Source organism: Carcharodon carcharias, chromosome 3, assembly GCF_017639515.1.
Source record: "Carcharodon carcharias isolate sCarCar2 chromosome 3, sCarCar2.pri, whole genome shotgun sequence".
NCBI classification, from domain to species: domain Eukaryota; kingdom Metazoa; phylum Chordata; class Chondrichthyes; order Lamniformes; family Lamnidae; genus Carcharodon; species Carcharodon carcharias.
The window spans coordinates 9,760,774-9,775,074 of NC_054469.1; the positions used below are offsets into that span (position 1 = coordinate 9,760,774).

Here is a 14,301-nt window from a genome sequence, read left to right on the forward strand (position 1 = left end):
ATGGACCCTTGCTTTTATTTTACCCTTAATCCTACTTGAGTCTCGCTGTTTTAACCTCTCTGTCCCGAAGTCTCGCTGTTTTAACCTCTCCCAGCTCCTCTTGCACTCTTTTTGTTCTCCAGGCTCCTCTCACGCTCTTTCTGAACTCCCGGCTCCTCTCGCGGTCTTTTACCTTGTGAGAGGTGTCATAGAAATGCAAGTTATTTCTTTATTAATTTCCTCCTAACTTGCATTCTCTTCATTGTTCAAGGACCCGCTCCCTATTCACGGTCCTGCAGAATGTGTTTGGAGATGTATCTCAGTACAGAATGAACACTGGCGTGTGGCCCCACTCAGATGCCCCCTGCACAGTCTGTGTAAACCTCTAGTCCCAAAGCATTTCAATGTATTTAAAATGTTCCAGCATGGGGGAAGAAACTGTGCCAAATGTAAAAGTCACTGGGTACTGTCGTTACAGTGAGAATTTTAAAGCTAGCTGATCCACCTCATAATAAATTAAGTGCACAGATCACTATAATGTACTCAAGTACTCAAATAGGCCAATGGAATGTTAGCCTTCATAGCTGGAGGGTAAGAATATAAAGTGGAGGAAAAGTTACCGCAGCTACACAAAGCAATGGTTAGGTCACACCTGGAAGACTGTGTAAAGATCTGGACACAACACTTTTTCATATTGGTTTTGGAAGGAATCTAGTGAAGATTCACCAGAATGTTTCCAGAGTTCAAAGGATTAGATTATGTAAACTAAATCCCCTGAAATAAAGAAGATTAAGGGATGATTTACATATATATGGACATGCGAATTAGGAGCAGGAATAGGTCACTCAGCCCATTGAGCCTCCTCAGCCAATAAGATCATGGCTGATCTGATTTCTCCACATTCCCACCAACCCACTATAACCTTTCATCCCCTTACTTACCAAGAATCTATCTACCTCTGCCTTAAAAATATTCAAAAACTCTACTTCCATTGCTTTTTGTGGAGGAGAGTTTAAAAGACTCACAACCCTCTGTGAGAAAAAAAATTTCTCTTCATTTCTGTCTTAAATGGGCAATCCCTTATTTTTAAACAGTGACCCCTGATTTGAAGTTTTGAGAATTTTGTAAGGAATTGATTGGATAGATAGAGATTTTTTCACTGGTGGGATTGTCTAGGACAAAGGGACAAAATCAGAGCCAGGCCATTCAGCAGTGAAGTTAGGAAATGCTTTTTCCACATAAAAGGGTGATAAGAAGTTTGGAACTGTCTCCCACATAAAGCTCATTGCTAGCTCAATTAATAATTTAAAATCGGAGATTAATAAAGTTTTGCTAGACAGAGATATAGAAGGAGCTAAGGCAGGTGGATGGTGTTTGGATAAAGATCAGTCATTTATCATTAAATGGAGGAACAGGCTTGTGGAACTGAATGGTTTTCTCCTGTTCCTATAAATGGACTGGTAATCTCAGTAACAACTACACCACTCAAACTTGAGAAGATATAACACGGTGAAATATTTGAAGTTTGAAGCAGATTACAACATTTATTATTTTGGTATCAATTGGTCAAGCAATGATTTTGGAGTCTAAGATTAGCCTGTGATACCTGCTACTGCTATCACTGCTACCAAATGTACCTACTTTAACAGCCACTGATGTCCCATCATACAGCTCTGCCTTGTGGACCTGAGATAGACTGGCAGCTGCGAATGGCTTCTGGTCGAAGCATTTGAACAACTTATCCGGAGTGGTTTGAAAATCTTCAAGGAACAATGCATCGACCTGGCAATGTCAGAAGAGAAGGTTACACTGTCTTTTATATATACATATAATGCAAGGAAGTAGGTTCTTGATGAAGGGAATAGGTGGTGCAATGGGTCCAATTCTCAACTGGTTTAGATCTAGTCTGGGAGAGGGTGGTGAAATGGATCAGATTCTGACTTGGTTCAAATCCAACCTAGACAATGAATGGTGCATTGGGTCAAATTCTCACCTAGTTCAAATGCAGCCCAGAGAAGATGTTGGTGCAATGGGTCAGATTCTGACCCGACAGAACCACTTTGCACAGGAATGCCTTGTCTTGTCTAGCTCCAAGAATCTTCGGTCAGATGAGTTTGAACAAGTGTGAGCTGATTCTTGGAGCTCAGCATGAAGTGGCCTCCAATTTTACATTAACAGGCACAAAGACTTAGACAAGTCATATGAATGGGTGTGGTTGGAAATGCATATTGGAAGATGGCTGCATTGGAATCTGCATGTTTGAGGTTGGAGCTCAGGAAAGTTTTGATGCAGTGTGGACAGGAAGCTGGATTCTGACCTAACCAGGCTCTGTACTGAGAGGTGTTTAATGCCAACTCTGCAGGCATGAAAAGCCAGGAGTTCCTAGTTCTACCTCTAATGATAACATAATTCACAAAGGGTAACACAAACAGACATACCTCCTTGTACCTCCTGTTGATGGCCTTGTCCTCTAGAATTCGCAGAGTGTTGGTGTACTCCGGCGGGAGCAGATGGTTGAAGGCGCACAGCCCCTGCCCCAGCTTGATGTACAAACCTGAGTTCTTAATTGCTCCCTCCACGATGAGGTCTGCCCCTCGCTGGTGGCAGGCGGACATTGTGTCTATGAAGTCCTGGCTGTTCTGACAGAATCCAAGAAGAACACAACACTTACAACAGATCACCACATGGTCTCTTAGAGAGCAGACATCAAAATAAAACAAGTCTTTCAATCACTGATTTTTACATTTAACCTTTAAAAAGGAAAATTTAGTTTTTTAGTTTCAGATATGTTGAGCTGCTAGCTAAATGACTTCAGTGACACTAAGTCAGCCTTGGCTCAATGGGTAGTTCTCTCCTCTCTGAGGCAAAAGGTTCAAATCCCATTCTAGTGGTTTGAGCATATAATCCAGGTGCACACTCTACTACATACTGAGGAACAGCTGCACTGTCAGAAGTGCTCTCTTTTAGATAAGACAGTAAACTAATTGCTTTCTCAATTGGACATAGATGTGACAAAGTACAACCCAGTTAGGGACCAGCAACCTTTTGTTTAAAGCAGGCAAAGTTTCAAATCCCAGGTACTGACTAAGAGAATAAAGACACAAGATTCCACAGTTATAAACAAACAAAATAAACTTTTCTATACAAATTCAGAAAAATAAAACAATTTACAATATCCAACTTAAGCTCTTAACATTCAGAATTAACAAGGTAAATATGAATTAACAGGCAAATTGTGTTTGAAGAAACCACCTGCAAATTAAATGGCAGATGCAACCAAGAGAGATCCCATGGATTTCTCAGCAATTCGCCCAGATACCAGTGACCACCATGAGTCACAAAATCTTGTTAAAATGTTCTCTCTCACACGAGGGATTTCAACTCTTCACTTTCGAAGATGTAGCCTCTGAATTACTTCAAAAGCCGCCCCAACTCGGACTACCTCAATGACTGCTCACCTCCCGATGGTTCAATCTCTTCTCATGACACTGTACCATGGGTCTCACAAGGCTGCACTCTCGCTTCCTATTCCAACTCTTTTGCAGACTGCTAGTTTCACTAAGCTGGTACTGCCCCAGGATTTCTCTGAACTCCAGTCTCTTGGCCGCACTGAGTTATAAATGGCTCCCAGGGCTTCTTCTGAGCCCTCACCCTCTCCAGCACGGAACCAATGACCTTCTCCCACTTTCTCTGCTCTCCAGGACTTCTCTAAGCCCTAAATGCCTGGAGACTGCGAACAGTTTCCAGGTTTTCTCCGTGAGCTATAAACCACACCTGGTCCAAACTGCAACTAAGTTCCTCTCCCAGCCTTTTCCCCTGCTGCAGAACACTCAGTTAAATTGAAACCAGAGAACCTTAAGTTCCATCTATCTCCATGATAATGTAGCCTTTCAGGTTAACTATGCTTTTAAACTAATTTAGCTCTGACTCCCAAAACAAAACATCTCTCTGGACTGCATTTCTTTGCTAGCAGTGTGGACACCATATCTCCAGTTCTCCATTTAAGTACGCCCACCGTCTGTTTTATGGCTTTTACCTTTCTAGCTGTTAACCCCTCAAGTCAACATGACCCAAGTGTTTTGAGTGCAATAGATTCCAAGTTGCTTTAATTGCATTTATTCCATTTTCTACAGTTAAATTTTAATCTTCCCAGAGCTAAAAATTACCTCTAAAATATTAACATGAACCATGAACTAAATATTTTCATAACTAGTACAATCAAGAATGGCGTTGTCACGACATGGAGACAAGTGCAGAGGGAAGGCAAAGAAACTAGGATACTGGATGGACTAAAGTTATTGTAGAAGAAACAGAGGAAATTAAGAGGCTACAACGGCAGTGAACAGACATCAGGTACTGTCAGCACATAATACTGAAATGGACAAAAAGGATGACCTCAGAAAAGTGACTGAATACTCTCTTCAAGTATTCACTTGGTAAGGCATTAGTCACAAACCTTTCCCAAACTAGGATCAAAACTTTTCCTCCTCTTCTCACCCTGTCTGTGGGCCTTACCACAGTTGATCACATCATCCTCCTCCAACACCTCTCCGCTGTTGTCCAGCTGGGTGGGACTGCTCTCATCTGTATCCACCTATCTAATTGTAGCCAGTGAATAACTTACAATGGCATCTTTTCCTGCTCCTGCACCATTACCAAGGATCTATCCTTGGCCCCTTCCTATTTTTCATCTGCATGCTGATCCTCGGTGTCATCATATGGCAACATCATCCAAAGGCACAGCATTAGTTTTCACATGTACAATGATGACACCCAATCCTACCTTACCACCACTATATTGACTCCTTTACTGTTGCTAAATATCAGACTGCTTATCTGACATTCAGTGCGGATGAGCAGAAAGTTCCTCCAACTAAATATTGGGAAGCCATTGTTTTTGGTCCCAGCTCCAAACTCCTAGCTACCAACTCTATTCCTTTCCCAGTCAACAGTCCAAGATTAAGCCAGTCTGTTCGTAACCTTGATGTCACATTTGTTCCCACGATGAGCTTCCAAACCTCATTTTCACCCCAGCACTAAGATCACCTACTTCTACCTCCATAATGTCACCTGACTTTGTCTATCTGAATTCATCGGTTGCTGAAACCCTCATCCATGCCTTTGTTAGCTCTAGACTCGACTTTTCTAGACTCCTGGCTGATTTTCAACATTCTACCCTCCATACACTTAGGTCACCCAAAACACTGGTGCCTCTGTCTTAACTCGCACCCAGTCCTGTTTCTCTAACATCCCAATGCTCACTGACCTACATTAATTCCCGGTCAAGCAGCTTCTTGATTTTAAAATTCTCATCTTGTTTTCAAATCCCTCCAAGGCCTCTCTCCTCCCTATCTCTATAATCTCCTCCAGCCCCACAACCCTTAGGTATCTGCACTCCTCTAATTCTGCCCTATTGTGCATTTCCAATGAAAATTACTCCACTGTTAGTGGCTGTGCCTTCAGTTGCCTAGGACCCAAGAGCTGGAATACCCTCCTTACACCTCCTTCCTCCATTAAGACACTCCATAAAACCTACCTCTTTGACCAAGCTTTTGGACATCTGACTTAATATCTCCTTACGTAACATGGTGACATACTTTGTTTAATAAGGCTCCTGTGAAGCACCTTGGGAAATTTCATTACATTAAAGGCACTATATAAATTGTTGCTACTGTCCCTTTTATTCCATGGGCTTCAATTTTGCTGGCAAGCCTATTATGTGGCACTTTATTAAACTTCATTAAGTTAACATCGAAAATACAAAGCTTACCTCATCCATTCCATGTAGTTTAACATTAATTGTCCACCAGTAATCTGTAGAGATTTTTATTCCAAAGTAAATGGATCTGGAAAGACAAGTATAGGCCATTCAGGTGAATTTGTACATTAACAAACTTACTCCATTCCTCCAGCACTCCCATTGAGATCATCCTGCAAAGCCCTATAGAAACATTGCCCTATTGGAATATGTTTTAATGTTGTGCACATGGCCCAAACTTCAAGTATTAGAGAAATTTTGTTCAAAATGTTATAATCTCATGTACAGAAGTCATAAGAAGTTAACATGCAGGTGCAGCAAGTATTTAGGAAGGCAAAAAGAGGATGTTAGCCTTCTAGCTGTTGGTCAGTTCCCAACTCCATCACTTTTAGTTCCATTTTTCTTCCTACCCCTTATACGGGGTTGTGGTGCAATTTGCTGCAATTATATAGAGCTTTGGTAAGATGTCACCTGGAGTGGTGTGTACAGTTCCGATCTTACCCAAGGAAGGTTTTTTATATTTTTTTTCAAAAGTGGCTCCTTGTCTGTCAGCTCACCAGGCAGTTCTTTGTTCCGTACCTCCATCCTTGACCATTTGGGGCCATCCTTTGCATTTCCTCTATTCCATTGTAGGTTCCCCAGACTCTAATAGAAAGCACACCTTAGCCCTAACAACTAGTAAACTGCTAGTTTAAAGTATCATTGCCCATCCCACGAACACACGCTGCTTTCCTTTGCGAGTTCTGGATCTTTGTTCAAAATTTTTGGCTTCCAAATTCTGAATTCTGCGGACACCAAGATTACACTTCTTCACTGGAACTGAACTACACCGTAGTTCTCCCACATGAGAGACTTATAAAGAAGGCAAATGCACATGGGATACAGGGTAATTTGATAAGTCAACTGCTGTGTCACTGCTCTGCTAATCAATTGCTTAATTTTTTTTTAAGTAACTTTGATCAGTCCACAGCCTTCCCTCATTGTTGTCATTCGCTGCTAAGTCTGTGATTGGCCTACTAGTTTTACTGCTTTTTCAGCTACAGTCTGGTTCCTGGCCAGAGTTTCACTCCAACGAGCCATAGTACATTACCTAGATTCTGGACCCTACGGTGACCTCCAACTTTACCATTTCTTTTGCCCTGTAATCCTGTACTTCACATAGCTTCTGGACTTCACCATACCTATTTCATAAGACCATAAGATGCAGGAGCAGCAGTAGGCCATTCAGCCCATCGAATCCATTCCACCATTCAATGAGATCATGGCTGATCTGTTAATCCTCAATTCCACTTTTCTGCCTTTTCCCCATAACCCGATTTCGTTATCGATTAAAAATCTGTCTATCTTGGCCTTGAATATACTTAACGACCCAGCCTCTACAGCCCTCTGCGGTAAAAAATTCCACAGATTCACTACCCTCAGAGAAGAAATTCCTCCTCAACTCTGTCTTAAATGGGTGACCCCTTACTCTGAGATTATGTCCTCTGGTCCTGGACTCTCCCACAAGGGGAAACAACCTCTCAGCATCTACCTTGTCATGCCACCTAAGAATCTTATATGTTTCAATAGGATCACCTCTCATACTCCTAAACTCCAATGAGTACCAGCCCAACCTACTCAACCTCTCCTCATAAGAAAGTCCCTCCATACCTGGGATCAGCCTAGTGAACCTTTTCTGGACTGCCTCCAATGCCACTATATCTTTCCTTAGATAAGGGAACCAAAACTGTTCACAGAATTCTAAGTGTTGTCTAACAAATGCCTTGTATAGCTTTAGTAAGACTTCCCTATTTTTATGCTCCATTCCCTTTGAAATAAAGGACAACATTCCATTTGCCTTCCCTATTACCTGAACTTGTTGCTAGCTCCTTTGGGATTCATGCATGACCCTTTGAAATAAAGGACAACATTTCATATGCCTTCCCTATTATCTCCTGAACTTGTATGCTAGCTTTTTTGGGATTCATGCACAAGGACCCCAAAATCCCTCTGTGCTGTAGCTTTCTGCAGTCTTTCTCCATTTAAATAATATTCAGCTCCTCTATTCTTCCTGCCAAAATGCATAACCTCACATTTTCCCACATTATATTCTATCTGCCAAGTTTTTGCTCAGTCACTTAACCTGTCTATATCCCTCTGTAGACTCCTTGTGTCATCCTCACCACTTACCTTCCCACCTATTTTTGTGTCATCTCAAACTTGGCAATAGTACATTCATTTCCCTCATCCAAGTTATTAATATATATTGTAAATAATTGTGGCCCCGCACTGATCCCTATGACGATCCACTTGTTACAGGTTGCCAATCTGAAAATGCCCCCCCAATTCCAACTCTCTGTCTTCTGTTAGTTAGCCAATCCTCTATCCATGCTAATATACTACCCCAACACCATGGTTCTTATTTTATTAGGCAGCCTTATGTGCAGTGCATTATCGAACGCCTTTTGGAAATATATTACAAATATATTACATCTACTGGTTCCTCTTTATCTATCCTGCTTGTTACTTCCTCAAAGAATTCTAATAAATTTGTCAGGCATGATTTCCCCTTCATGAAGCCATGCTGACTCAGCTTGATTATATTATGTATTTCTAAATGCTCTGCTACTACATCTTTTATAATAGACTCTAACATTTTCCCAATGACAGATGTTAAGCTAACTGGCATATAGTTAAGTGCTACATTGGTAGTTTTCCAATCCTCTGGGACTTTTCCAGAATCTAAGATTCTGAAAACAAGGATGCGATGGCCTAATCCACAGTTGAATCCACCTTCCCCGAAGATAAAACCTCTGCACCCGGCCACACCTTTGACCGCTTTCCCTACCAGACCGTTGCAGTAGCCATATGGTTATCACCAAATCACAACTTGGCCTGACCAACTCTTCTGGCACTTTTTCCTACTTTGAGCATCTCACCTTGTTCCACCTTTCACCGCTCATTCAAAATCCTCATTCTCAATCACTGAGACAAATACCATAACAATTCTCTCGCAGAGATATCTTCACCGCTTTCTTTCCTCAGTCTGTGCACCAAGCAACTTCTCATCTTCCAATCCCAACCCCAGCCGTGTATTCACTATACCCCCTGACCTTCCCCTCTCCGATGCTGAACGTTCAGTGCTCAGCAAAGGACTTAGTTTCATACCCTTACGCACTCACCTCAATGAATTTCAGGCTCGGCATGATGCTGAACTCTTCTTCCGCCGTCTTCGTCTCCGGGCTCACTTCTTTGGGCAGGAGTCCTCTCCCAGTTCAACGGATCCTTTTACCCATCTCCAATATTCTCCCTCCACCTGGACCCCTCCCTCTGGATTCTTACCTTCTCTTGATCTTTTCATTGAGAACTGTCGGCGCAACATTAGTTGTCTCAATTTCTCTGCTCCTCTCACCCATTATAACCTGTCTCTCTCTGAACTTACTGCACTCCATTCTCTCAGATCCAACCCTGACATTGTCATCAAACCCGCTGACAAGAGTGGTGCTGTTGTTGCCTGGTGCACTGACCTCTACCTCGCGGAGGCTGAGCGTCAACTCACAGACACTTCCTCCTACCTCTCCCTGGACCATGACCCCACCACTGAACATCAAGCCATTGTTTCCAAGACTGTCACTGACCTCATCTCCTCTGGAGATCTTCCTCCCACAGCTTCCAACCCGATAGTCGACCAACCTCGGACGACCCACTTCTATCTCCTACCCAAAATCCACAAACAGAACTGCCCCGATAGACCGATCGTCTCAGCTTGCTCCTACCCCACAGAACTCATTTCTCGTTATCTTGACTCCCTTCTCTCTCCCCTTGTCCAGTCCCTTCCCACCTACATCCGTGATTCCTCTGACACCTTACGTCACATCAACAATTTCCAGTTCCCTGGCCCCAACCGCTTCCTCTTCACCATGGACGTCCAATCCCTCTACACCTCCATCCCCCACCAGGATGGTCTGAGGGCCCTTAGCTTCTTCCTCGAACAGAGGCCCGAACAATCCCCATCCACCACTACTCTCCTCCGTCTGGCTGAACTTGTTCTCACGCTGAACAATTTCTCCTTCAACTCCTCTCACTTCCTCCAAATAAAAGGTGTGGCTATGGGTACCCGCATGGGCCCCAGCTATGCCTGTCTCTTTATGGGGTATGTGGAACATTCCTTGTTCCAGTCCTATGCCGGCCCCCTTCCACAACTCTTTCTCCGGTACATCAATGATTACTTCGGTGCCGCTTCATGCTCTCGTCGGGACTTGGAAAAATTTATTAATTTTGCTTCCAATCTCCACCCCTCCATCATTTTCACGTGGTCCATCTCTGACACTTCCCTTCCCTTCCTTGAACTCTCTGTCTCAATCTCTGGTGATAGACTGTCCACCAATATCCATTACAAACCCACCGACTCCCACAGCTACCTTGACTACAGCTCCTCACACCCAGCTTCCTGTAAGGACTCCATCCCATTCTCTCAGTTCCTTCACCTCCGTCGCATCTGTTCCGATGATGCCACCTTCAAAAACAGTTCCTCTGACATGTCCTCCTTCTTCCTTAACCGAGGTTTTCCACCCACGGTCGTTGACAGGGCCCTCAACCGTGTCCGGCCCATCTCCCGCGCATCCGCCCTCATGCCTTCTCCTCTCTCCCAGAAACATGATAGGGTCCCCCTTGTCCTCACTTATCACCCCACCAGCCTCCACATTCAAAGGATCATCCTCCGCCATTTCCGCCAACTCCAGCATGATGCCACCACCAAACATATCTTCCCTTCACCCCGCTATCGGCATTCCGTAGGGATCGCTCCCTCCGGGACACCCTGGTCCACTCCTCCATCACCCCCTACTCCTCAACCCCCTCCTATGGCACCACCCCATGCCCACGCAAAAGATGCAACACCTGCCCCTTCACTTCCTCTCTCCTCACCATCCAAGGGTCCAAACACTCCTTTCAAGTGAAGCAGCATTTCACTTGCATTTCCCCCAACTTAGTCTACTGCATTCGTTGCTCCCAATGTGGTCTCCTCTACATTGGAGAGACCAAACGTAAACTGGGCGACCGCTCTGCAGAACACCTGCGGTCTGTCCGCAAGAATGACCCAAACCTCCCTGTTGCTTGCCATTTTAACACTCCACCCTGCTCTCTTGCCCACATGTCTGTCCTTGGTTTGCTGCATTGTTCCAGTGAAGCCCAACGCAAACTGGAGGAACAACACCTCATCTTCCGACTAGGCACTTTACAACCTTCCGGACTGAATATTGAATTCAACAACTTTAGGTCGTGAGCTCCCTCCCCCATCCCCACCCCCCTTCTGTTTCCCCCTTCCTTTTTTTTCCAATAAATTATATAGATTTTTCTTTTCCCACCTATTTCCATTATTTTTAAATATCTTAAAATCTTTTATGCTCTCCCCACCCCCACTGGAGCTATACCTTGAGTGCCCTACCATCCATTCTTAATTAGCACATTCGTTTAGATAATATCACCAACTTTAACACCTATGTGTTCTTTTGTTCTATTGTTGTTGACATCTTTTGATGATCTGCTTCTATCACTGCTTGTTTGTCCCTACAACCACACCCCCCCCTCCACTTCTCTCTCTCTCCGCCCCCCCCACACACCTTAAATCAGCTTATATTTCAACTCTTTCTTGGACTCGAACTCAAGTTCTGTCGAAGGGTCATGAGGACTCGAAACATCAACTCTTTTCTTCTCCGCCAATGCTGCCAGACCTGCTGAGTTTTTCCAGGTAATTCTGTTTTTGTTTTGGATTTCCAGCATCCGCAGTTTTTTTGTTTTTAACTTCTCATCTCAGTGATTTCAACCATCCCAACTCATCATCATCTCTCTCTCTCCTCTGAGCTCACTGCCCTCCTATTCACCCTTCACCTCTCCCTCCATATAAACTCAACCTATATTTACAGCCACTTCCTTGACCGCTACATCTCATGCGGCCTCACTACTCCCATGACATCAACTGTGGATTAGGCCATTACATCCTTCTATCGCTCTCCACCCTCAATGCCCCTTCCAATCCTACTTTGTGTCTATTGTGAGAAAAACACTCTTCCAATTAATTTACACTGCACTTTCAAAATCCAAACTGTCTAGCCTTTGGACCTCTAATTAGCAGAACATTTAAGCTTCCAATTTTCTCAACTTTTAAAAAAATTATTTGTTCATGGGATATGGGCATCGCTGGCTAGGTCAACGTTTGTTGCCAATCCCTAATTGTCCTTGAGGTGGTGGTGGTGGTGAGCTGCCTTCTTGAACCACTGCAGCCCATGTGGTCTAGGTACACCCAGTGTGGTTAGGCAGGGAAACTACACAACTACGTTCACTTTTGATACTATAGTCCTCATTAAAACCATCACACTCTCTCATTGTTGGCTTTCCCACCAGTAGAGTCCTCATTTCCACTTCCTTAAGTCGAAGGGACACAGACTTGAATGTCACTGCCGGGCAAGTGATTTAGCCATTCAGTGCTAGATCTGGCCAGGCCACATAAAGCACTATCAGATCCTCCCTTTGTCTGCCAAAACTGCACACAATTCCACATTTATCCTGGAATGCAAAGATAACACCCCTGTCCCCGGCTTCTCACTAAAGGATTTTGCACTATTCGCTTTTAGGCTCCCATGTTAGCTGATATTGTTAATGGTTTTCTCTCCTCAGGTACCCCCCCTACTTCAAATTTACCAGCATCCCCCTTCTGCTCAACTGCTAATCCCTCTGTCAATGCAAACTACAGTGCCATTTCCAACTCCCCTCTCCTCTTCAAAGTTCTTGAACATTGTCACCTCCCAAATGCATGAATTCTTCTAAATGGGTTTCGGCCCTTGCCATAGTACCAAAAGGGCTCTTCTAACTGTTCTAAAAAATGATAAATGACATCCTATGTGACTGCGACAAGGCAAGATATTCTACCTCGTCCTTCTTGACTTGTGGTTATCTTTGTCAGAGGCTGCAGACATCATCCTCCTCCAATGCCTCTCCACTGTCATCCAGCTGGGTAAGACTGCTCTGACCGGATTCCAATCTTATCTATCCAGCCATCGCCAGAGAATCTGCAATAGCTTCTCTTCCCACTCCCGCACTATTACCACTGGTGTCTTCCAAGGATCGATCCCCTCCTATTTACCATCTACGTGCACAGTGACATCATCCAAAAACAGTGATAGTTTCTAATTTCCACATATACACTGACGACACCCAGCTTTACCTCACCACATCCTCTCTCAACCCCTCCACCGTTTCCAAATTATCCAGTAGTAGACGAACAGAATTCCCTCCAACTGAATACCGAGATCAAAGCCATTGCCTTCAGTTACGACCACAAAATTTGTTCTGTAGTCAACAATCCTTATCATCCCTCTCCCTGGCAATTGTGAGGTTGAACCAGACCGTTCGCAACCTCATTGCATATCTACACCAACACTAAAACTACGTATTTCCACCTGATAACATTGTCAGATTTGCCCCTGCCTCAGCTCATCTGTTGCTGAAATCCTCATCCATACCTTTGTTACCTCTAGGCTTTACTATTCCAACTTACACCTGGCCAGCCCCCCGAACCTCAGTAAACTTGATGTCATACGCAACTCTGCTGCCCGTATCCGGATCCAAACTCCCACTAGATCCCACTCACCCATTCACTCCGGCGTTCGCTGATGTGCATTGGCTCCCGGTTAAGCAAAGCCTTGATTTAAAAATTCTCCACAGCCTCACACCTCCCCATTTCTGTAATCTTCTCCAACTCCACAAACCACCGATATATTTGTGTTCCTCTAATGCTGGTCTTTTGAATATCCCTGATTTTAATTGCTCTACCACTAGCAGCTTTACCTTCAGCCACAAAAGCACTAAGCTTTCCTACTTTAAGATTCCCCTAAAATCCTACTTCTTTGCCCAAGCTTTTGGACAACCACCCTAATATCACATTATATGATTCAGTGTTACATTTTATTTTATAAGGCTCCTGTGAAATACGTTACGTGAAAGGCACTATACAAACAGAAGTTATTTTACTGTTATTATATACTCACTGGAGAGAGGGCAGGAGCTGGGTGGGGCGCAGTCCAACAAAGGTTCACCAAACTGATTTCTAAGATGAGGGCTTCCCTTGAGAGATTGAGAAGAATGGGCCTATACTTTCTGGAGTTTAGAAGAAGTGACCTTATTGAAACATATAAAATTCTTAGGCAGCTTGCAGAGTAGATGGAGAGTCTAGAACCAGGAGTCTTAGCCTAAGGATCAGGGTCAGACATTAAGGACTGTGATGAGAAATGTCTTCACTCAGAGGATATTGGATCTTTGGAATAGTCTACTCCAGAAAGCTGTGGAAGATCAGCTGTCAACTATATTCAAGAGTGAGATGGACAGATTTTTGGCCACTGAGGGAATCAAGGGATATGGAAATAGGACAGTAAACTGGAATTCCTGCAAAACATCTGTCATGATCTTTTTCAGCAAGCTTGGAGAGCCCTATGGTCTACTCCTGTTCTTATTTTGCATTCTCACATCAAAAATTAACCTGATCCATTCATAATTTCTTGTAAAACCCTGCATCATTGGGTGGGGTGTGA

At 43.7% G+C, this 14,301-nt stretch overlaps 1 protein-coding gene across 2 annotated transcripts in view; it reads right to left on the bottom strand.

The window, feature by feature from the left end:
* The window catches only part of adck5 (aarF domain containing kinase 5), a 92,200-nt gene that overhangs the window by 32,835 nt on the left and 45,064 nt on the right, over positions 1 to 14,301 (bottom strand). For both annotated transcript variants that reach the window (XR_005942594.1, XM_041183755.1), the window contains exons 4-6: positions 5,750 to 5,825; positions 2,418 to 2,618; positions 1,621 to 1,761 (exon numbers count right to left, since the gene is read on the bottom strand). Coding sequence is in view for 1 of the 2 variants with exons in the window: in XM_041183755.1 (XP_041039689.1) it covers positions 1,621 to 1,761; positions 2,418 to 2,618; positions 5,750 to 5,825 (418 nt within the window). In the remaining variant the exon portion in view is untranslated. The remainder of the gene's footprint in view (positions 1 to 1,620; positions 1,762 to 2,417; positions 2,619 to 5,749; positions 5,826 to 14,301) is intronic.